The sequence below is a fragment of the Heterodontus francisci genome, chromosome 32 (assembly GCF_036365525.1).
Source record: "Heterodontus francisci isolate sHetFra1 chromosome 32, sHetFra1.hap1, whole genome shotgun sequence".
In the NCBI taxonomy this organism is placed as follows: domain Eukaryota; kingdom Metazoa; phylum Chordata; class Chondrichthyes; order Heterodontiformes; family Heterodontidae; genus Heterodontus; species Heterodontus francisci.
In genome coordinates, this window is record NC_090402.1 from 35886699 (window position 1) to 35909574 (window position 22876).

At 43.9% G+C, this 22876-nt stretch overlaps 1 protein-coding gene across 1 annotated transcript in view; it reads left to right on the plus strand.

Annotated features, from left to right (window-relative positions):
* pappaa (pregnancy-associated plasma protein A, pappalysin 1a) overlaps nucleotides 1-22876 on the plus strand; it is a 316273-nt gene that overhangs the window by 127619 nt on the left and 165778 nt on the right. Inside the window, exons 11-13 of the mRNA XM_068012691.1 lie at nucleotides 5580-5693; nucleotides 10453-10588; nucleotides 12670-12883. Of these exons, the coding sequence (XP_067868792.1) occupies nucleotides 5580-5693; nucleotides 10453-10588; nucleotides 12670-12883 (464 nt within the window). The remainder of the gene's footprint in view (nucleotides 1-5579; nucleotides 5694-10452; nucleotides 10589-12669; nucleotides 12884-22876) is intronic.

Genomic DNA, 22876 nt, shown 5'->3' on the forward strand with positions numbered 1-22876 from the left:
TTGATAAAGGTGTCGGTGGACATGAATTTTCAGAAGGCTTTTGATAAAGTCCCCCACAGGAGGTTGATTCACAAAATTAAAGCACAATATACAAACTGGGTGGTTTTATTTTAATAAAAAAAAGTCAACAGATGAAACTCTCCGCCGAACAAATCCACTGGCATGGATTAAGGATTAGTTAACAGGCAGAAAGCAGAGAGTAGGAATAAACAGGTCATTCTCGCGTTGGCAGGCTGTGACTAGTGGGGTACCGCAGGGATCAGCGCTTGGGCCTTAGCTGTTCACAACATATATCAATGATCTGGATATGGGGACCAAATGTAGTATTTCCAAGTTTGCGGATGACACAAAACTAGGTGGGAATTCGTGTTGTGAGGAAGATGCAAAGCAGCTTCAAAGGGATTTGGACAGACTTAGTGAGTGGGCAAGAACATGGCAGATGGAATATAATGTGGAAAAATGTGAGGTTATCCACTTTGGTAGGAGGAACAGATGTTCAGAGTATTTATTAAATGGTAAGAGATTAGAAATTGTAGATGTATAAAGGGACCTGGGTGTCCTGGTCAATAAGTCACTGAAAGCTAACATGCAGGTGCAGCAAGCAATTAGGAAAGCTAGGGTATGTTAGCTTTTATTGCAAGAGGATTTGAGTACAGGAGTCGTGAAGTCTTACTTCAATTGTATAGAACCTTGGTTAGATTGCACTTGGAGTACTGTGTGCAGTTTTGGTCCCCTTACCTTAGGAAGGATATTTTTGCCATAGAGGGAGTGCAATGGCGGTTCACCAGACTTGTTCCCGGGATGGTGGGACTGTCCGATGAAGAGAGATTGGGCAAACTGGGCCTGTATTCTTTAGAGTTTCGAAGAATGAGCGGTGATCTCATTGAAACCTACAAAATACTTAAAGGTAGATGCAGTCAAGATGTTCTCCTGGTTGGGGAGTCTAGAACCAGGGGACACAATTTCAAAATAAGGGTGAAGCCACTTAGGACAGAGATGAGGAGAAATTTCTTTACTCAGAGGGTTGTGAATCTTTGGAATTGTCTACCCCAGAGGGCTGTGGAAGCTCAGTCATTGAGCATGTTTAAAGCAGAAATTGACAGCTTTCTAAATACAAATGACAGAGGGGATATGAGGATAGTGTGGGCAAAAAGGCATTGAAATGAATGATCAGCCATGATCATATTGAATGGCGGGATAGGCCTGATGGGCTGAATGGCCTACTCCTTCTCCTATGTTCAGGCTCAACTTGCAAACCGCATGGATTAGAGTCCTGATCAATGGATCTTGGGCCCCTACAATGCAAGAAAAGATTTCACTGCTGGTCGTTGCAGTGCTGCTTAGAGCATTTACTGCCAACTAAAATGGCAGCTCAAGGCATCCTGGCTGCCAATGTTGGTGTTATGTCTCCAGAGCTTAGGGCCTTAGCAGTTGAAGGCACAGTCACACTTGGAGCCATTAAAATCAGGAATGTTCAAGAGGCCAGAATTGGAGGAATGCAGATATCTCAGAGTTGTAAGGCTGGAGTAGATTACTGAGATAGAGAGGGGCAAGGCCATGGAGGGATTTGAAAACAAGGATGAAAATTTTAAAATCGAGGTGTTGCTTAACCAGGAGCCAATGTAGGTCAGCAAGCATAGGGACAAGCCACATCTTGAGCTACAGGTTTTGGACCTGCCAAGTTTATAAAGTGCTGGAGTCCGAGTCCGACCTATGCTGTACTATATTACACCAGGAAACAGTTCAGATACTAATTTGAGTTAAGGACTATCATACTTTATTAGCATCAGGAACTCATCAAAATATAGCAGCCCGCATGGTTATTTTGACTGGGAGAAGCAATTTAATGTCCCTAAGTAGGGGATCAACAGGCAATGTGAGAGGGATGGATGTCCTTGAAAGAACAGTCATATATTTAAGTTGCATTATTGGGCTAAATTGCCTTCTTCCCACTCTGGATTTTCTTATGTTATTTCTTAACCACTCCTAAAGTTAATCTGAAGAGTAGGAAGACAAACAAAACTTGACCAGTAACAACAGGACTCCCATTGACAATATTGGGGATACATTTAATAATCTAATGTTACAGAAGTTCTGCTATGATGTCCCACCCAAAATAAACTTTTACAAAGAGTCTCTTCTGTTTCTCCATTCTTTAGCAGTATGATGTGACATATATTTTGTTTTATTCTTTTCTTGGATGTGAGCATTGCTGGCTTGGCCAGCATTTGCTGCCCATACATAATTTCCCTCGAGGAGGTGGTGGTGAGCTACCTTCTTGAATTGCTACAGTCCATTTGGTGTACATACACCCACAGTGCTTTTAGGAAGGGAGTTCCAGATTGTGACCCAGCGATAGTGAAGGAAGAGTGATATAGTTCAAAGTCAGGATGGTGTGTGACTTAGAGAGGAACTTGCAGGTGGTGGTGTTCCCATGCGTCTGCTGCCCTTGTCCTTCTAAGTGGTAGAGGTGGGTTTAGAAGGTGCTGTCGAAGGAGGCTTGCTGAGTTGCCACAGTGCAACTGCATATGGTATACACTGATGTTTAAGGTGGTGTATGGGGGTGCCGATCAAGCAGGCTGCTTTGTTCTGAATGGTGTTGAGCTTCTTGAGTGTTCAGCTGCACTTATCCAGTCAAATGGCGAGTATTCCATCACACTCTTGACTTGTGCCTTCAGGATGGTGGATGGACTTTGGGGAGTCAGGAGGTGAGTTGCTCGCTGCAGAATTCCTAGCCTCTGACCTACTCTTGTAACCACAATATCTATATGGCTGGTCCACTTAAGTTTCTGGTCAATGGTAACCCCCAGGATGTTGATCGTGGGGGATTCAGTGATGGTAGTGCCATTGAATGTCAAGGGGAAATGGTTTGATTCTCTCTTATTGGAGATGCTCATTGCTTGGCACATGTGTGACGTGAATGTAACTTGCCACTTATCAGCCCAAGCCTGAATGGTGTCCAGTTCTTGCTGCATATGGACACGGACTGCTTCTGTATCCCAGGAGTTGCAAATGGTACTAAACACTGTGCAATCTTCAGCAAACATCCCCACTTCTGACCTTATGATGGACGGAAGATTATTGAGGCAGTAGCTGAAGATTGATGGGCTTAGGACACTACCCTGAGGAATCCTTTCAGCTATGTGTTGAGGTTTAGATGTTTGGCCTCCAACAACCACAATCATCTTCCTTTGTGCTAGGTATGACTTCAATCAGTGGAGAGTTTTTCCCGATTCTCATTGACTTCAATTTTGCTAGGGCTCCTTGATGCCACACTCGGTCAAATGCTGCCTTGATGTCAAGGGCAGTAACTCTCACTTCACCTCTTGAGTTCAGCTCTTTTGCCCATGTTTGGACCAAGGCTGTAATGAGGTCAGGAGCAGAGTGGCCCTGGCGAAATATAAACTGAGCATCGGTGAGCAGATTATTGTTGTATAAGTGCTGCTTGACAGCACTGTTGATGACACCTTTCATCACTTTGATGATTAAGAGTAGACTGATGGTGCAGTAATTGGCCAGATTGGATTTGTCCTGCTTTTTGTGTACAGGACATAACTGGGCAACATTTCACATTTTTGGGTAGATGCTAGTGTTGTAGCTGTACTGGAACAGCTTGACGAGGGGCACGGCTAATTCTGGAGCACCAGTCTTCAGTACTGTGTGTGCCAGGATGTTGTCAGGGCCCACAGCCTTTGCTGTATTCAATGCCTTCAGCCGTTTATTAATAGCAAACAGAGTGAATCAAGTTGGCTGAAGACTGCCATCTGTGTCACTGGGAACCTCAGAGGGAGGCCAAGATGGATCATCCACTTGGCACTTCTAGCTGAAGATGGTTGCAAATGCTTCAGCCTTGTCCTTTGTACTGACGTGATGGGCTCCCCTATCATTGGGGATGGGGATATTTGTGGAGCCTCCTCCTCCGGTTAGTTTAATTGTCCACCACCATTTACGATTGGATGTTGCAGGACTGCAGAGCTTTGATCTGACCAATTGCTTGTGGGATCGTTTATCTCTGTCTATCGTTCTATCTTCCAATATCAGAAATACTTCCGCCTGCCCCCATTTTCTTTCCTGCTCTCCAGAACGGGTTGGGTTGGGACATGGTTTCAAAGACGTTCAGAGCCACCACCCTTGCCCCCCGTCACCCGCACCACCCCACCCCCTGACAAAATATAACCTCTTCCTAAGTGTCCATTTTTTTTGCATAAGTCTTGACGATTAATGTCAGCAGGATGTTCAATCAGGGAGTGCATCACAGACAAGCCCCATTCTCTCCTCACCTGACCCTCACACAGGCATTTTAACAGCAGGGGTCACTGCATAGTGGTTAGGAGGGAAAACCCTGCCTTATTTTATTTCCCCATGCCCATACAATTGCCTCAGCTGAGATCAACTAATTCACCTTAGACCAGTGATCTGGAGCATATAAGCTAGGCTGACATTTCAGTACTGTACAGCATTGCCGGACATGCTGTCTTTCAGATGAAAACATTAAACTGCGGCAGTTCAAATGGACATAAAAACATCTCATGGCACAATTCAAAGAGAAGGAGTGTTGTCCCAATGTCCTGGACAACATTTATCCCGCAAACAAAACCACCAAAAAAAAACATTTATAACATTTGCTGTTTGTAGCATCTTCTTGTGTGCAAATAGACTGCTGCACTTTCCTGGAAAAAAAGCCACTACCCTTCAAAAGATTAATTCATTGGCTGTAAAGTGGACTGAAATATCTGTGGACGCAAAAAGCACACGATAACTCCAAGTCTTTCTTTCATCGATCTTCTGGTCTCGAAGGTTCTAAATATTCAGAAATAGCTTCAGTAAATCATTTAATTGCACCTGGAAAGCAGAATTATGATGTTACTTCAAATGGACTAAGTAGGCTGAGACACACTTATGTTCTCTTGTCTGTTCAATTCTGCATATTTCTAGACTGCTAAGCCAGACCTAAAAAGGGAGCTGCCACTTGGTTGATTTTGGATGTAGAAAGACCTACAGATTGTTCTTTTGCAGTTTAGGAAAGTACAATGCTAACCTATTAATGCTCATTTGAAGCACTTTGGAACTTTTTGTTACATTAAAGGTGATATATAAATACAAGTTCTTGTGGTTGTATTATTAAAATTAATTTTAGCTCAGCCGACGTTGCAGTCAAGGACAGAATTTCCAGATTCTCAGTGCCAGAAATGTGCAAATTTCATGATATGCTTTTTAAAATATGGTTTGTAAAGCATCAGAAGGAAAGAACACGTAGAAACCACTCACACTCCAGAAATGCCACAGGAAACTCCAAGATGATGTCGCCGTCTCTTCAGAAACACCAGTTGATAGTTTGTAACCATTCTATCATGTGCTTTTGCTTTCACCATTGTCGCTGGTGTTTCCATTACTGTGTTGGCAAGAGGTTTGGCTCAACAAAGGGCAGTCTGAGCCAGCATAATTTGGCATTGCACAGGTATTTTCTGTAATCTGTACTGACTCTAGTGAAATACACTCAGCTTCTTTGACTAGATTTGCAGGTGCTTTCCTTATCGTATTATTGGCATGTAAATTAATGCAAGTGTAATGTCCTTCAGGTGTGCAAGACTAGGGTCATTGACTTATCAGATGGAGTGGCTCAGTATGCCTGGTTCCCATGTCTGGAAGCATTTCACAGCATTCCGTTCTTCAGAGCAAAGTACTGGCTAAAGGTAGGTAGATTACATTGGAGGGCTTGAAATAGATCCTAAAACAGAGATAACACATTGTACTCCAAGTGAACCATTTTAAATAATTATATTTCATTCTTCGCCACCAGTCCCCCCAACTCTCTCAGCTCATATTTTGATGGCGCTGCCTCGTGCAGTGGGATAATTTCACCATTCTCTACGATCTCACGCCATTGGCCATTCTTTGCTTTTGAGCCCACCTTTAACAGGTTATTTGACGAGGAGGAGCATTGGAATGGAACTAGGCCCTCTCCTGAAACAACATCCGCACTTTCCAGCAGGAATCATTGTAGTCATTTTCTCATTGCAGGACCTTGCCGTATGCAAATTGGCTTCTGCATTTCCTACAGTATTACAGTGATTACACCTCAAAAGTACTTCATTAGTTGTAAAGCACTTTGGGACACCCTGTGGTCATGAAAGTCGCTATATAAATGCAAGTCTTTTTTTAAGCAACCATAAGCAAAAAACCTGGACCATTTTTGCCTTCCTCTCTCACCTGGAAAGCTGAAGCCCATAGAACACCCCTGGCACCACTGAACTGAAATTGGCTAACAGCACAGGCCACAGATCGAACTTGGGATCTCCCTCACCAGCATGTCTCAGTTCTGTATGAGGTAGTGAACTTCCCTTTCAGTCATTGGAAGAACACATGATAATTAACTTAAATGTGTACAACATATTTTAAATCGGCCCATAATCTTTTTTAAACTTTAAAAACAGCTTTGATGACTGTAGTACTGTGACTTTCAAACTTTTCTGTGTGATGCCCCTACAGATACAGACACAGTGACAGGGATACACTACAAATACTGACACAGTGACAGGGACCCGCTGCAAATACTGACACAGTAACAGGAGATCCTGCAAATACTGACACAGTGACAGGGACCCCCTGCAATTACTGACACAGAGATAGGGATACACTACAAATACTGACACAGTGACAGGGATACACTATAAATACTGACACAGTGACAGGGGCCCCCTGCAAATACTGACACAGTGGGCTGAATTTTACGCCTCCCCAGTGGGTCGGATGGTGGCATGGGGGAGAATGGGGTCGGCGCAAAATTGAGCGGGAAGCTCCGGGATGCCTACCCGCCCCGCTTCCGCCTCCGTTCAGCTTTACGGTGGTCGGGCAGTGGGGGAGAGGGGGGGTGGAGAAACAGCCCGCCTGCCTGAGGCCAATCAAGGTCCTTAAGGGGCCACTTAAGGGCCCTCGCCCGCCTCCACGGGTATTTTACCTGTGGCAAGCGGGAGTGCTGGGGCGTGAAAGGCCACCCAGTGATAGCTGCCAGCCTTTTCACATGCCCCGGGGTGGGGGGCAAGGCAGTCGGGCACAGGGTGCCCGATTGAGGGCCGCCCCCGCCTCCCAACCCACCCCCAGGACCCAAGATGCCCAACCCCTCCCCCCAAACGACCACTCTAGCCTCACCAGTGTACGACCGATCCCACTGGTGAGGCATGCCCAACTTACCTTCCCTCCTGGCTCCATGGCGTCAGCTGGGCTGCAATCCCAGCAGTAGCCACCACTCCCAGTGGCGCTGCTGGGACTAAGAGCTGCCGGCCTGCTGATTGGCTGGCAGCTCACTGAGGCAAGATTTCCTCCCTCAGGCGGGTGGAAGTCCCGCCTCAGGACAATTAAAGCCTGGGGACCCGCAAAATGTGGGATAGATCCCCGGGCTAGGTGAAAGCGGGTTCACCACCGACTTTTATGTCGGTGGCGAATTCCCGTCTGCCTAAGGTAAAATCCAGCCCAGTGGCAGAGATACACTACAAATACTGACACAGTGACAAGGACCCCTGCAAATACTGACACAGTGATAGGGACACACTACAAGTACTGACAGGGGCCCTCTACAAATACTGAAACATTCACAGGGATACACTACAAATACTGACACACTCATAGGGGCCTCCTGCAAGTACTGACATACTCACAGGAACACATTACAATCACTGGCATGCTCATTAGGATACATTACAAATACTGACACACTGACAGGGGCATATTACAAAAATGGACACACACGCAGAGACATGGTACAAATACAAACACTCTTAATGATCTCTACTAAAATTGATGCACTCCTGGAGATGCGCTACGGATACTGACACATTCCCGGTGACACACTATGAATACGGACACACTCCTGGACATACACTACCAATACTGACACACTCCGGCTGACACGTTATGAATACAAACGCACTCCTGATGACACAAGAATAGGCCTCTGAAAGACAGCGTCAACAATCCCAAAGGAATCATGTCCATCATTGTAAAAAATGTGTTTTTCTAAACCAGTATGTCACTACAGAAGTCAACAAATAAAGTAATTGGATGACCACATGACCTCTCTGGGATATTCTCAAAGACCCGCTACAGTCCAGAAACTTCATTGTAAAAACCTATGATTTATTGCACCAATAATCACAGCAATACCTGGCAGCATTTCATAATGGGTGAAGGCAGTGGCCAAGAGCATGATTTTTCAATCAGTGCCCCTTTTCTAAGATGGGAAGCAGTAATCTGTCATCCTAGTAGCATCAAATCATAGCTTTTATCAAGAGATCTTAAATGTATTTAGCCATTTTAGGCAGACTGCAGGAAAGGAAGAAGGAAAGTTCCCCCCCTCCCCCAGCCAACATAGAAACATAGAAATAGGAGCAAGCGTAGGCCATTCGGCCCATCAGGCCTGCTCCAGCATTCCATAAAGATCATGGATGATCATCTAATTCAGTACCCTGTTCCCACTTTCTCCCCATATCCCTTGATCCCTTTGGCATTAAGAAATATATTTGTCTCCTTCTTGAATATATTTAATGACTTGGCCTGCACTGCCTTCTGTGGTAGAGAAATCCACAGGTTCACCACCCTCTGCGTGAAGAAATTTCTCCTCATCTCGGTTCTAAATGGCATACCCCGTATCCTGAGACTCCTGGTTCTGGACTCCCCAGCCATACTCCTCATACGTCAATCCTGCCATCCCAGGAATCAGCCTAGTAAATCCTCTTTGCACTCCCTCCATGGCAAGAACATCCTTCCTCAGATAAGGAGACCAAAACTGCACACAATACTCCAGATGTGGTGTCATCAAGGCCCTGTATAACTACAGTAAAACATCCTTGCTGCTCTACTCAAATCCTCTTGCAATGAAAGCCAACATACCATTCGCTTTCCTAACTGCTTGCTGCACCTGCTTTCAGCGACTGGTGTACAAGGACACCTAGGTCTTTTTGCACCTCTCCCTTTCACAATCTATCACCATTCAGATAATATACCTTTCTGTTTTTACAACAGTGGTGGCCTGGCTGCAAAAACCATTTTTTTTTTAAATGTTGGAGAGAGGGCACCTCCATTTTGAAGCTCCCCTTCCCTCCCTTACTTGCCATTACAGTCTGCTGCTCTTTTCAAGCTGGCAGGCCTCTGATTGGCCCTCCAGCTTCAAGTGCCCGCCCACCTTTTTAATTGGACAGTGAGCCCAACCTCTGGCCATTAATTGGCCACTCAGGGGAAAATCACATTGCGTGCCTGTTGCCCACACAGTGTGGTCTTATGACCCACATTTCAGCCTGATGGCGGGGTTCAGAAGCCTGCAGGGAAAATCCAGCCCATGGCAGCCAATTTGTCAAATACAAGGTCCCACAAAGAGAAAATGGCCAAATAATCTGTTTTTAGTTGTGTTAGTCAAGGGAATATGGCCAGGAAACCTGTTTTTCTTCAAATAGTAACATAGGACCTTTTACATCCACAATCTCTGTTTAATATTTCACTTGAAAGACAGCACCTCTGACAATACAGCATTTCCTGAGCACAGTACTGACATATCAGTCTAGATTATTTGCTCAAGTCTGTAGCGAGTTTGAACCCACAGTTCACAGTTTGTGAGTTGAGCGGGTAACTCTCCATTGTTTTGCGTGCTGATACCAGTCAGTGGGTGAGAATGGATATTATTTTTAACATGAAAACTCATCACTCGATGACATTTCAACATTTTTGTCAATGGTCAATTTTATACAAACATAGACACTTGACCCTATGTAGACCAGGAGGTTTCAGGTTCAGTGACTGGTTCATGCTGACCTAATTCATTTCAGCCAGAATACCTCAATTGGCCTCAACTCCTCTACACTACCCTAAGGAGTGGAGAAATCAGCCAGGATTCTGTTCTTGATCATTACCCTGTACCTTTTGTTAGTCAGCGCATGTGTGGACAGATAACAGGCTTGACTGTGATGTCCTCTGCATTTGAAAAGCTTGGCAACATTCACCACTTAAGTTTGCACATAAAAACTGGCCTCTTGGCTGAGGTACCAGAGCTGGAGAATGAGGAATCTTCAGCAAAGGGTGAGGGTTTGGTGGTGGTGGGGCACGGGGGCGGGGTTGCAGGGATGGAAGATTGACAAAAAAATTTTTTTAATTGGTAAGGTTCTAAAAAAAATGTTTGGAAGAAGATTAATCTTCCTAAAGATATTCAAAGCTATGATGTTACCTTTTCACAGCCGTGTCTAAACAGGCCTATTTCTTAAAAAACTCAAACAAACCTATAAATATATTATTGTTATGTCAAATAAAGTCACATGGTATTTGACATATTATGTCGCTGGAGCAGGGAACCAAAACCAGAAAAATCTGTTGACAGAGTGTTTTTTCCCCACCTCTGCCACCCATCCATCCCACCCCCCTCCGCTTCCTTAACCAAATACTAATCTTTATCTTTTTCTCTCTAATGAGGCCTACTTTGCTCAACCCATGGTTGCTGCCGCTGTCATTGTCCACCTGGCGACTGATGGAAGTAGTCTCATGGATCAAAGGCAAGAATCAATCGCAGTTCAGTTGGTTGACACAAAGGATCAGAATCACGACCTGGGTAAGTCTTTTTCTTTTTGAAACACAAAGGATCATATTTAGAAAGGATGTAGTTATCTCCGAGCCTGAAGGAAGTTCAAACGGCTCAATTAGTAGAGTGGCCCGTGTACTGCGGGTCAGCACCGCGAGGATACACTTCGGGAATAACTCAAACAAAGAGCAGCAAATGAAAAGAGTGAAAGGAAAACCAAGTGAGGCAATCTCACACACACATATCTTTGCTTCCTTCAAAAGATAATCTCACACTGTGTCTTTAAAATGTGCAAAGCTCTTTCTCAGTAAAAGCACACATCCACATTCAGTTCTTTCCCTGCTTGCCTTTGAGTTCTACTTATTGCCCTTTCTTCCTTCTGAGTTTTAAATTTTTTGGTGCTCTTACATTCTCGATAGTTCACTGCACTCCACCTGGTGCCGTACTTTGGCCATGCACGAGACTCCCTGGTCTCTACTGCTGCTGAAACAAGATAAATTTAGCCTTATTATAATTTCAAGTGTAGCTGACAGTGTGAGAGCTGCGCACTTGCTGTTGGCTGTACTTTTAACACATAACGCACCATTTTTTATGCTCCCACTTATGCAGTAGCTTTTGCACCTATGCAAGTTTTCACATTGTATGGACATAAAACCTACACTATTACTGGAGCAAATTCTGACAAGTAGAGTGAAGATTTCTTGAACCTTATAGCAGCTGCCATCCCTGCATTCCCTGACCAGACCTGGCAGTATAATTCTGTGCTTCCGACTCACAACACTCTTAAGGATGTAAACACACCAACTGTGACTTTGCGGCAAACCAGTCCGTGCTCGACTGTGATGCTAATACTGGTGTGCAAACAACAATTTATTCATGCCAAATCACAACAGATTCATCGCAGCAGGACTGAAACCTCCAGCAGCCTTGGGTCTCACACCCAAAATTCAGAACTCAAGTCCTTAAAAGTTTAAAAGCACAAAGTTATAGATATTCATCCCTCGATGTCCAAGATGTCAGAATGTCTAACAGCTTCACACCGATTTCAAAATCAGGAACTCATATCTGGACCGCTCTTCTCCAAAAAGCTGTTGAGACCAGGGGTCAATTAAAACTTTCAAAACTGAGATTGATAAGATTTTTGTTAATTAAGGATATTAGGGATTACTGAACCAAGCTGGGTAGGTGGAGTTTAGATGCAGATCAGCCATGATCTAATTGGACAGCTAAACAGGATCACGGGGCTGAATGGCCTACTCCTGTTCATATGTCCTGTGTTTGGAGTAGCCAGTGTAAATTGGCACTCCAAACCCATGGGTAACTCAACAGCGATTAACTCTTAATTGTGACACATAAATGTTCCCTTAAACTAGTGTAAAACCAGTATTTGCAGCACAACAGGACTGTAAATCTCAACCTCCTTTCTTCTCCGTTAAGTGCAGTTAATTCTGCATTGCACCAAGAGCAGCAATGTGAGTAAGGAAAATAAACCATTCTTAATTTGTAGGTTACATATGTGAATGGGGAGAGATGACACACATCTTTGGAAAGGGTAGTTTTAGTAGAATACCTGCCTGCTGTAAAACAAATTGTAAAACCATTCAGTTTTCTAACATGTTTTCCATGCTCTAGGTCTGTGGTTTAGAAACCTTTCTGTGTAGGGAACTCCTTGCAAACATTGACCCAATTGCAGGAGCCATCTGTTCTAACTTCTGAATGCTACCCAAAGGAAAAGAGTGTTATCACTATGGGGAAAGTTTTGTTTAATTAGCACACATCGAAAATAGTGCACTGGTACGTTCAGTCCAACAATCTAATGACAGATGGGTAGATCTGCTTATTTTGTGGAATAGCAGTACGAAAACCCATGTTGCATATTTCTCAATCACTGGTCAGGAGAAGATAAGAGGTTATAATTTTGTAAACACACTAACTGAAAAAAATGTGGTATAAACAGTCCATCTTCCAAAACACTTCAATAAAAATATTTTGTCTTTGTTATTATTGCTGTCTAAATGTATTTTTTAAACAAAAATTTGCAGTTACAAAGATTGGAATTCCTTGCTGATCTTTAACGACCAGTGTTTGTCTCTCGCCTTTGTTTTCTGCAGGAATGCATCTTCTGAACTGCAGGAACAACCCCCTCGTTATCCCTGTCATTCACGACCTCAGTCAGCCATTCTACAGGACCACAGCCATCCTAATTACCTTCCATTCACTGTACGTTGCCATCTCTGGGGTGGCCCTGCGCTCTTTCCACAACTTTGACCCCATTACAATTAGCAGCTGCCAAAGCAGTGAGATGTACAGCCCCACAGAGCAGAGGTGAGCCTTGATACCACCTTTCAACCTTTATTAAATGGCAGTTCACAGATAAAATAATGATGCTGACAGAGTCAACGGCTCGTAATCAACCCTTGTGGCTCTTCTTAAAAGCTAACAGAATTGAAAAAGCTTTATCGTTTTCAAGAACAAAACAAGCAACAAAATTTACCATATGGAACAGAGGGATACAAACCAAAAAGGCTCCAGGTTCAATTTGAAATCTGTGCTGAGTTAGCTGATCTTAGCTAAAGGTAGTGTCTTGGGTGTTACAATTGATCTTAATGCCCTGAGCTGGGCGAGAGGTTGGGAAAAATAAAATCTTGAAGTCTCGGGCCCAGTTCCCGATAGCTGTCCAGCAAGTCTTGTTGGAAAATATACTTCAGTGGATGCAGTTGAGGATGGAATGAGGTGTGCTGTCCTATGTGAACAACCAACCAATGAACACCCACTGTTCATTCAACCTCACACATGAAAAATGGCTGCTCAGGAGGGATCCTGGTATCCCTGGTACACATTCTTCATATGAGTAGGTAAGAGGAGGGGAGATAAGGAAGAAAAGTATCAGGGAGGGGGAAAGCAAATTAATGAAAAGTAAATGCAAGTTCCCTGTACAGAATCTTCTAGAAAGGAATTTGAAATGTTTGTCTTGATCTGAGGAAACATTTGGCCCGAATTATCTATTAGATATCAGATGATAAGGAAAAATGCGCATGTATTTAGAAGGTATGTGCACCTCAGTGGAGTTAGTTAGCCAACAAGAACTGCAGAAAGGGCAGATTGTGGTCTCCAAGATTTATTGATAACACAGATGGTTGAACTGAAGGCATGAAAGCGTTGGAATGTGAAAAGGTTACCTTTTATGAGCTGTGATCTGCTTCTATTTCCATCTCATTAGTTAGAGTGGTGTTACCTTCTACACTTGTAGTCATTAAGTGTAAAAAAATCCATAACCTTTGATTTCAGTTTGGCAGATATCACATGAAAATGGGCCTCTAAGAAAATGAATGTCTTGCAGCTTATAGTATTCAGCTTTTGAAAATAACATCTTTGTGTAAGAATTTGAATTTGAAAGAGAGGGAGCATGCAGGAAAGTGCTGATTTACATAAAATCCATAATACTAGCTGACTGCATTCGATTAAACAGGAATGTTTCCATACTGGCTTAGTGGGTAAAACTACATGGTTTGGTACTGAATTGCCCAGACCAGTAAGGTCTCAGGTGAGCTCAACTGTGGCATTTGTTGGGGTGTTCGAACTGACTTTGATACTACTGGACAAGGAACAGTAAAAATAAGACAGATTTCCCCCTGGGTTCACTATCTATATACAGGATACAGTGGATCAGTCTCAATTGGGATGCCCTCATCAGTTGAATACTCTTGTTACCCTTCACTGCTCACTGTCTAGACTCATTTATGGAGAATATCCATTTGACAAGGTACAGATGGGCAGCTGGTTCCCTTTGAACAGATCATTGGCTACGGCATTGGGTAGAGGAGTTTGGAAGTATCTTGCTTTAATGCTCTGGCCATCATGAATGTGGGGCAGGCTTGATGGACCAGCTGGTCTTTTCCTGCCCATCACTTTTGCATGTATGTTCATATGGCTTAGCATTTTCAGGAGCGCAGAGGAGAAAAAGGTGCACTAAAGAAACGTAATTATTATACTCTGACCTATTTCAATGGAACCGATGGTTTGTTAACAGGTATCGACAACTTTCTGACTATTGACCAATTGTGGAACTTTTGGCATGTTCAGGAATCCAGACAACTAATGACTGTTGTTTTCTACAATGAAAATCTGATGATTAATCCAGGATTTGTCAACACTGTGTAAACAGACATATTTTCAGTGTTCATGTCTGACTTTAATGACAGTTAAATTCTTTGATCTCAAAAAGACCGACCCACTGAACCAGTAACAGCTTACCATGTCAAAAGATAACACAATGAATATTCAGTATGACAGCATTCCTACTAATCAGTCCTTTCTATTAAATTGCACAAGTCATATTTTCCTCAATGCCCCAGGGCTAGGGAGGGGGAAGTAATCAGCATGGGCTGACACTCCTGATCATTTAAAAATTACTCCTGCTAGTGTGTGTGCATATATATCACATGTAGACATGATTGGACCAGACTGCAATTCCCCATGTTTGAAAAGGCTGCTGACTGAGACTCCCTTTCTAAGGTCACAAGTTAAGAATGGTAATTTGGCTGAGATGCCAGAATGTGTGAACTATGCCAACCACAGGCAAACGAAGCATGAGATAAAGACCAGCTCCAGGAGAGGATAGAAGTAAAAAGAGCGGGGACAGTTTCCTGAGGGTATGGCAGTCAGTACTGAAATGACCTTTGAATGAGGCAGCTATTAAAGATTGTACAATAATGTAAGGCTCCTGGTATAATGTTGTTGAGTGACAGCGTTCGTTGTGATCAATACATAATGAGTGAGGTAACTGATACTACTGTAGGTGAAAATGCAAAGCTACCATGATGGAAATCCAACCAGACTCAAGTTCCCAGATAGCGTTTTATATTTGAACTAATGAATACACATTTTTGTAAATGTGCGAAGAAACTATTAGATTAAATTTCTATTTTTGTAATGTAGGCCCGGAAATTAATATTTGCAAGATTAGTGTTTGCATGCTTATCTCCAAAATACAAACAGGTTAATACCTCAGTTAAAATAGCAAACATTTTAACTCATTGAGCATTCATGGATTAATACTGCAATATTAATTTCCATGCTAATGTTTCAGAGACCAGGAATGCAGTGGTAGCAAAAGCTTGCTCATCCAATCTCTGTAACCTCCTCCAGCCCTACAAGCCTTCAAGATCTCTGTGCTTCTCCAATTTTGGTATCTTGTGCATCCCTGATTTTCATCGCTTCGCAATTGGCGACCATGCTTTCAGCTGCTTAGGCCCTAAACTCTGGAATTCTTTTCTTAAAACTCTCCACCTTTCTTTTTCTCCTTCTTTGATCAAGGTTTTGGTCACCTGTCCTGATTTCTCCTTCTCCAGCTCACTGTCAATTTTTGATTGGTAACAGGTGTAAAGCACCTTGGGGTATTTTGCTACATTATGATGCTATATAAATGCAAGTAGCTGTTATTGAATGCATTACCTGACACCCAGTCCTGAACTTACGTTACTGCATCTCTTCTACATGTACCCAACATATATTTTATTTGAGTGGCAAGTGCTGTCATCAATCCTGTAGCTGTTACTAATTATTCTCCCAAGACCACTGGTAGGAATTCCCTCTCGAATATTCCACCCCTCCCTCACTGTGTTCTTCCCAAGGCCAGTATTTTCCCTCCACTGATACTTTTCTGCAGGCTGTCAAAATGCCTTTAGGTACAAAGGAACATAGGAAACAGGAGCAGGAGTAGGCCATTTGGCCCATCGAGCCAGCTCCGCCATTCAAACAGATCATGGCTGATCATCTATCTCTATGCCACTTTCCCATGCTATCTCCATATCCCTTGTTGTCATTAGTATCCAGAAATCTATCAATTTCTGATGTGAACATGCTCAATGATGGAGCTTCCACAGCCCTCTGGGGTAGAGAATTCCACAGATTCACCACCCTCTGAGTGAAGAAATTCCTCCTCATCTCAGTCCTAAATAGCCTACCCCTTATTCTGAGACTGTGCCTCTTGTTCTAGACTCACCAGTCAGAGGAAACATCCGATCTACATCCACCCTGTCAAACTCTGTAAGAATTTTGTAGGTTTCAATGAAATCACCTCTCATTCTTTGAAACTCTAGAGAAAACAGGCCCAGTTTCTGCAGTCTCCTCTCATAAAACAATCCCGCCATCCCAGGGATTGGTCTGGTGAACCTCTGTTGCACTTCCTCTATGGCAAGTATATCCTTCCTTAGATAAGGAGACAAAAACTATACATAATACTCCAGGTGCTGTCTCACCAAGGCTCTATACAGTTGCAGCAAGACATCTTTACTCCTGTACTCAAAACCCCTTACAATGAAGGCTAACATAACATTTGCCTTCCTAATTGCTTGCTGCATCTGCATACTAGATTTGGACATCAACACTTCCCAAGCTCTCACCCTTTAAGAAATACTCTGCCTTTCTATTTTTTTCTACCAAAGTGGATAACTTCATGCTTATTCACATTATATTCCATCTGCCATGTTCTTGTCCATTCACTTAGCCTGTCCAAATGCCCTTGAAGCCTCCTTGCACCCTCCTCATAACTTGCATTCCCACCTAATTTTGTGTCATCAGCAAATTTGGAAATATTACATTTGGTCCCCGCATCCAAATCATTGATATAGGTTGTGAACAGCTGTGGCCCCAGCATTGATCTTTGCAGTATCCCATTGGTAACAGCCTGCCAACCTGAGAATGACTCGTTTATTTCTACTCTCTGCTTTCTGTCTGTTAACCAATTTTCAATCCATTGAAGTATATTACCCCCAATCCCATGTGCTCTAATTTTATTTATTAACCTCTTGTGTGCCTTTGTGTTGAGCAGTGTAATTTGCTCACGCAAGTACAACAGCAACAACATTTATATTGTGTCTTTAATGCAGAAAAACATCCCAAGGTGATTCACAGAGCAACAATCAGACAGATAAAAATGGGCACTTGGACAGTGAAATAAATATTAGGATGGAGGGGGGAATAATCAAAAGCATGGTCAAAGAGGTAGATTTTATAATGATCTCAAAGAAGGGGAGGGAGGCGGAAATGCATGATGTCAGATTCAGAGGAATAGAGCATTCTGAGGTTGGGTTGTACAGCTGGAGGAGGTTAGAGAGATAGGGAAAGGCACGAATTGTAAATTGATGGCAGTGGGGTATCAGGAGCCAATGTAGGTCAGCAAGGAGAGGAGTAATGGATGCAAGTAACAAACGAACTGGATACACATGTTACTTTGACATGGTAGGATGTGGTTCTAAAACTTGGGTAGTTTGCCATCGCAGATAAAGTGAAAAAAGTTGACCTGGGCTGCTCCATTGCAGCCACCCGATTAATTATACGAAAGCCATGAGTGAAGAATCTTTTTCTCCTATATATTTAGCATGAACAGAGACCTGACAAAATTCAAAGGATGTCAGTCAAATGGTAAAATTATGATTACAGTTGTTGTTGTTGCCATAGTCCCAAAGGACCATAGGCATCTCTCCCATTTGAGAGACAGTTGGTGATGTATAGCTTGAGGGTCACCACACCACAAGGCGAGGAGGCAGGCCTCCATGAACTACCATTGCCAGTATGGGATTGAACCTGCGCTGTTGGCATTTTTTTGCATCACACACTAGCAATCTAGCTAACTGAGCTAACCAGCCCCTGTTAGTGATTACAGTAGCTGCAAAGAAATTCTAAACCATTTGAATTCAATTAATAAATCTGGAATTAAAACAAGTCTGATGATGGCCGTGAAACCATTGTCGGTTATCGTAAAAACCCATCTGGTTCACTAATGTCCTTTAGGGAAGGAAAATTGTTGTTCTTACCTGGTCTGGCCTACATGACTCCAGACCCACAGCAATGTGGTTGACTCTTAAATGCCCTCTGAAATGGCCTAGCAAGCCACTCAGTTGTATCAAACCGCTACAAAGTCATTAAGGAATGAAAGCAGACGGACCACCGGCATCGACCTTGGCACCAGAAACAACAACAGCAAATCCAGCCCTGTCGACCCTGCAAATTCCTCCTTGCGAACATCTGGGGGCTTGTGCCAAAGTTCGGGAGAGCTATCCCACAGACTAGTCAAGCAACAGCCTGACATAGTCATACACATGGAATCATACCTTACAATGTCCCAGACACCACAATCACCATCCCCAGGTATGTCATGTCCCACTGGCAGGACAGACCCAGCAGAGGTGGCGGCACTGTACTGTACAGTTGGGAGGGAGTTGCCGTGGGAGTTCTCAACATCGACTCCAGACCCCATGAAGTCTCATGGAATCAGGTCAAACATGGGCAAGGAAACCTTCTGCTGATTACCACCTACCACTCCTCCCTCAGCTGATGAATCAGTACTCTTCCATGTTGAACTCTTCCATTGGAGGAAGCGCTGAGGGTGGCAATAGCACAGAATGTACTCTGGGTGGGGGACTTCAATGTCCATCACCAAGAGTGGCTCAGTAGCACCACTACTGATCGAGCCCGAAAGGACATAGCTGCTAGACTGGGTCTGCGGCAGGTGGTGAGTGAACCAACAAGAGGGAAAACATACTTGACCTCATCCTCAACAGTCTGCCTGCCACAGATGCATCTGTCCATGACGGTATTGGTAGGAGTGAACACCGCACAGACCTTGTGGAGACAAAGTCCCGTCTTCATGTTGAGGATACCCTCCATCGTGTTATGTGGCACTTCCACCGTGCTAAATGGAATATATTTCGAACAGATCTAGCAATGCAAAACTGGGCATCCATGAGGCGCTGTGGGCTATCAACAGCAGCAGAATTGTACTCAACCACAATCAGTTACCTCATGGCCCGGCATATACCCCACTCTACCATTACCAACAAGCCGGGGGATCAACCCTGGTTCAATGAAGAGTGCAAGAGGGAATGCCAGGAGCAGCACCAGGCATACCTCAAAATGAGTTGTCAACCTGGTGAAGTTACAACCCAGGACTATCTGCATGCCAAACAGCGTAAGCAGCATGCGATAGACAGAGCTAAGCGATCCCACAACCAACGGATTAGATCTAAACTCTACAGTCCTGCCACGTCCAGTCGTGAATGGTGGTGGACAATTAAACAACTAACTGGAGGAGGTGGCTCCACAAGTATCCCCATCCTCAACGATGGGGGAGCCCAGCATATCAGTGCAAAAGATCAGGCTGATGCATTTGCATCCATCTTCAGCCAGAAGTGCTGAGTGGATGATGCATCTCAACCTCCTCCTGAAGTCCCCAGCATTACAGATGCCAGTCTTCGGCCAATTCGATTCACTTCGCGTGATATCAAGAAATGACTGAAGGCACTGGAGACTGCAAAGGCTATGAGCCCTGACAACATTCCGGCAATAGTGCTGAAGACCTGTGCTCCAGAACTAGTCATGCCCCTAGCCAAGCTGTTCCAGTACAGCAACAGCACTAACATTGATACAGCAATGTGGAAAATTGCCCAGGTATGTCCTGTACACAAAAAGCAGGACAATCCAACCCAGCCAATTACCACCCCATCAGTCTACTCTCGATCATCATTAAAGTGATGGAAGGTGTCGTCGACAGTGCTATCAAGCGGCACTTGCTTAGCAATAACCTGCTCAGTGACGCTCAGTTTGGGTTCTGCAAGGGCCACTCAGCTCCTGACCTCATTACAGCCTTGGTTCAAACATGGGCAAAAGAGCTGAACTCAAGAGGTGAGGTGACAGTGACTGCCCTTGACATCAAGGCAGCATTTGACTGAGTATGGCATCAAGGAGCCCTAGCAAAACTGAGGTCAATGGGAATCGGGGGAAAACTCTCCGCTGGTTGGAGTCATACCTAACGCAAAGAAAGATGGTTGTGATTGTTGGAGGTCAATCATCTGAGCTTCAGGACATCACTGCAGGAATTCCTCAGGTTATTGTCCTAGGCCCAACCATCTTCAGCTGCTTCATCAATGACCTTCCTTCAATCATAAGGTCAGAACTGGGGATGTTCGCTGATGATTGCACAATAATCAGCACCATTCACGACCCCTCAGATACTGAAGCAATCCATGTAGAAATGCAGCAAGACTTGGACAATATCCAGGCTTAGGCTGATAAGTGGCAAGTAACATTCACGCCACACAAATGCCAGGCAATGACCATCTCCAACAAGAGAGAATCTAACCATATCCCCTTGACATTCAATGGCATTACCATCGCTGAATCCCCCACTATCAACATCCTAGGGGCCACCATTGACCAGAAACTGAACTGGAGTAGCCATATAAATACCGTGGCTACAAGAGCAGGTCAGAGGCTAGGAATCCTGCGGCGAGTAACTCATCTCCTGACTCCCCAAAGCCTGTCCACCATGATGGAAACTCTCCACTTGCCTGGATGGGTGCAACTCCAACAACACTCAAGAAGCTCGAAACCATCCAGGATAAAGCAGCCCACTTGATTGGCACCTCATCCACAAACATACAGTCCCTCCACTACCGTCACACAGTGGCACACAGCGTGTAACCATCTATTAGATTCACTGCAGCAACGCACCAAGGCTCCTTAGACAGCACCTTCCAAACCCGCGACCTCTACCACCTAGAAGGACAAGAGTAGCAGATGCATGGAGACACTACCACCTGCAAGTTCTCCTCCAAGCCACACACTATCCTGACTTGGAACTATATCACCGTTCCTTCACTGTCGCTCGGCCAAATTCCTAGAACTCCCTTCCTTAGAGCACTGTGGGTGTACCTACCCCACACGGACTGCAGCGGTTCAAGAAGGCAGCTCACTACCAACTTTTCAAGGGAAATTAGGGATGGGCAATAAATGCTGGCCTAGCCAGCGATGTCCACATCCCTTGAACGAAGAAAAAAAAATACTTGCTGCATAGTTGCCTGGTGGATACATTAGGAAAGGTGATGACAGTGTGAATCAGCAAAGATGCATGTGCATGCATCCTTTGGTTCCTATATATGTAAAACACAAGAACATTAGTTGTAGTAGTATGGAAATGTGGCTGAGTTGTGCCTCTCACATTGGTGATAATGAAAGAATCAGGCTCCATCCTGGTCTTTGCCAAGTTAGCTGATCTCAGTCAGAAAAGCCAATATTAAAAAGAAGAAAATTGGCCAATGTTCTCACTCTTGATTGCTATCACAGAAATTCCTCCTTTGAAACATTTGTACGTGAGTTTTGGGTGAGGACAGCATTCGACTTTGCAATGTGCTGATACTCCCCGGAATGGCTCTTTTTTTGCCAATTTTTCTCCTAAAGGCTCTGACATATGCTGGGGTGCCATTTCACAGCCACTGATGAGCATTAGGTACTTTATCCAAGAGGTCATTCTTCATCTGGACAGTGAGTGTTAAGAAGCTATTTGACCAAGGGTGGTATCCCATCAGTTCCAATTCTGCCCTCAGCTAATGTCAGGAAGCATAACTTTCAGCGGAGATTGTCGGAAAGCGAAAAGGTGTGTGAACCCTGGCTGATTTACCTTCTTGCTAGCCCAGGAGAATTCAGACCAATAGCAACTTCTCAACTGTTACCCTGGGCGAGATTCATGATTCTTGGTCTATATATCTTACTTCCATAATCCATGGGGCTCCAATTATTCCCCATAGAAGAACAGAGTATTGAGATCTAAACAAGAAACAAACTGGACTGATCCCAGAGCTTTCACAATATTAATAAATTTAGCCAAACCAAAACTGGACCGAAATGTTGCCCATGAATATGCCACCATGTGCAGTGTGAACACCTTCCTGACTGAATTAGAGATTCTGGACCTCAGAACAATTGATGTTGAACATTGCAGATGTCTCTGTCTCAAAACTGCATCTCTTTTAATAAACTGCTATTATGGTGCATTTTGTTGTAATATCTTCAATAGCACTCAAGAAAATGCAGACCATTTGGTGCGAAAGCTGTGCTTTTGTTTCCAAGGGGAACCTAATGCAGCACTTAGTGAATTTTTAACCTCCGAACAGCAGCAAATTAATTCACACCATTAAGGTGCAGACCACTGTGAGAGGTTGAAACCTTTTCTTAAACTCCACATTTTTTTCTCCATGATTGCCAATTGCGACAGCACAAATACCTCACTAAAATGGGTCCCTTTACAGTATTACAATTGCACTGGGGCTGATTGAAAGCTCAGCCTTTACCACTTTGTATTGCTCGGCAGGAGAGCCCAAGCTTCAATCAGGGAGGTGTGATTGGGTTTCCCCAAGGTCTTAGTGTCTGTTTATCCAAACATATTGGGCCCCATTTAGTGTGCTGCAGTGCAGGTAAGTGTTCCCAGTTTCAAAAGGTGCAGCAATTTGAATCGTGCATCTTTGCCAGCATGTTTACAGA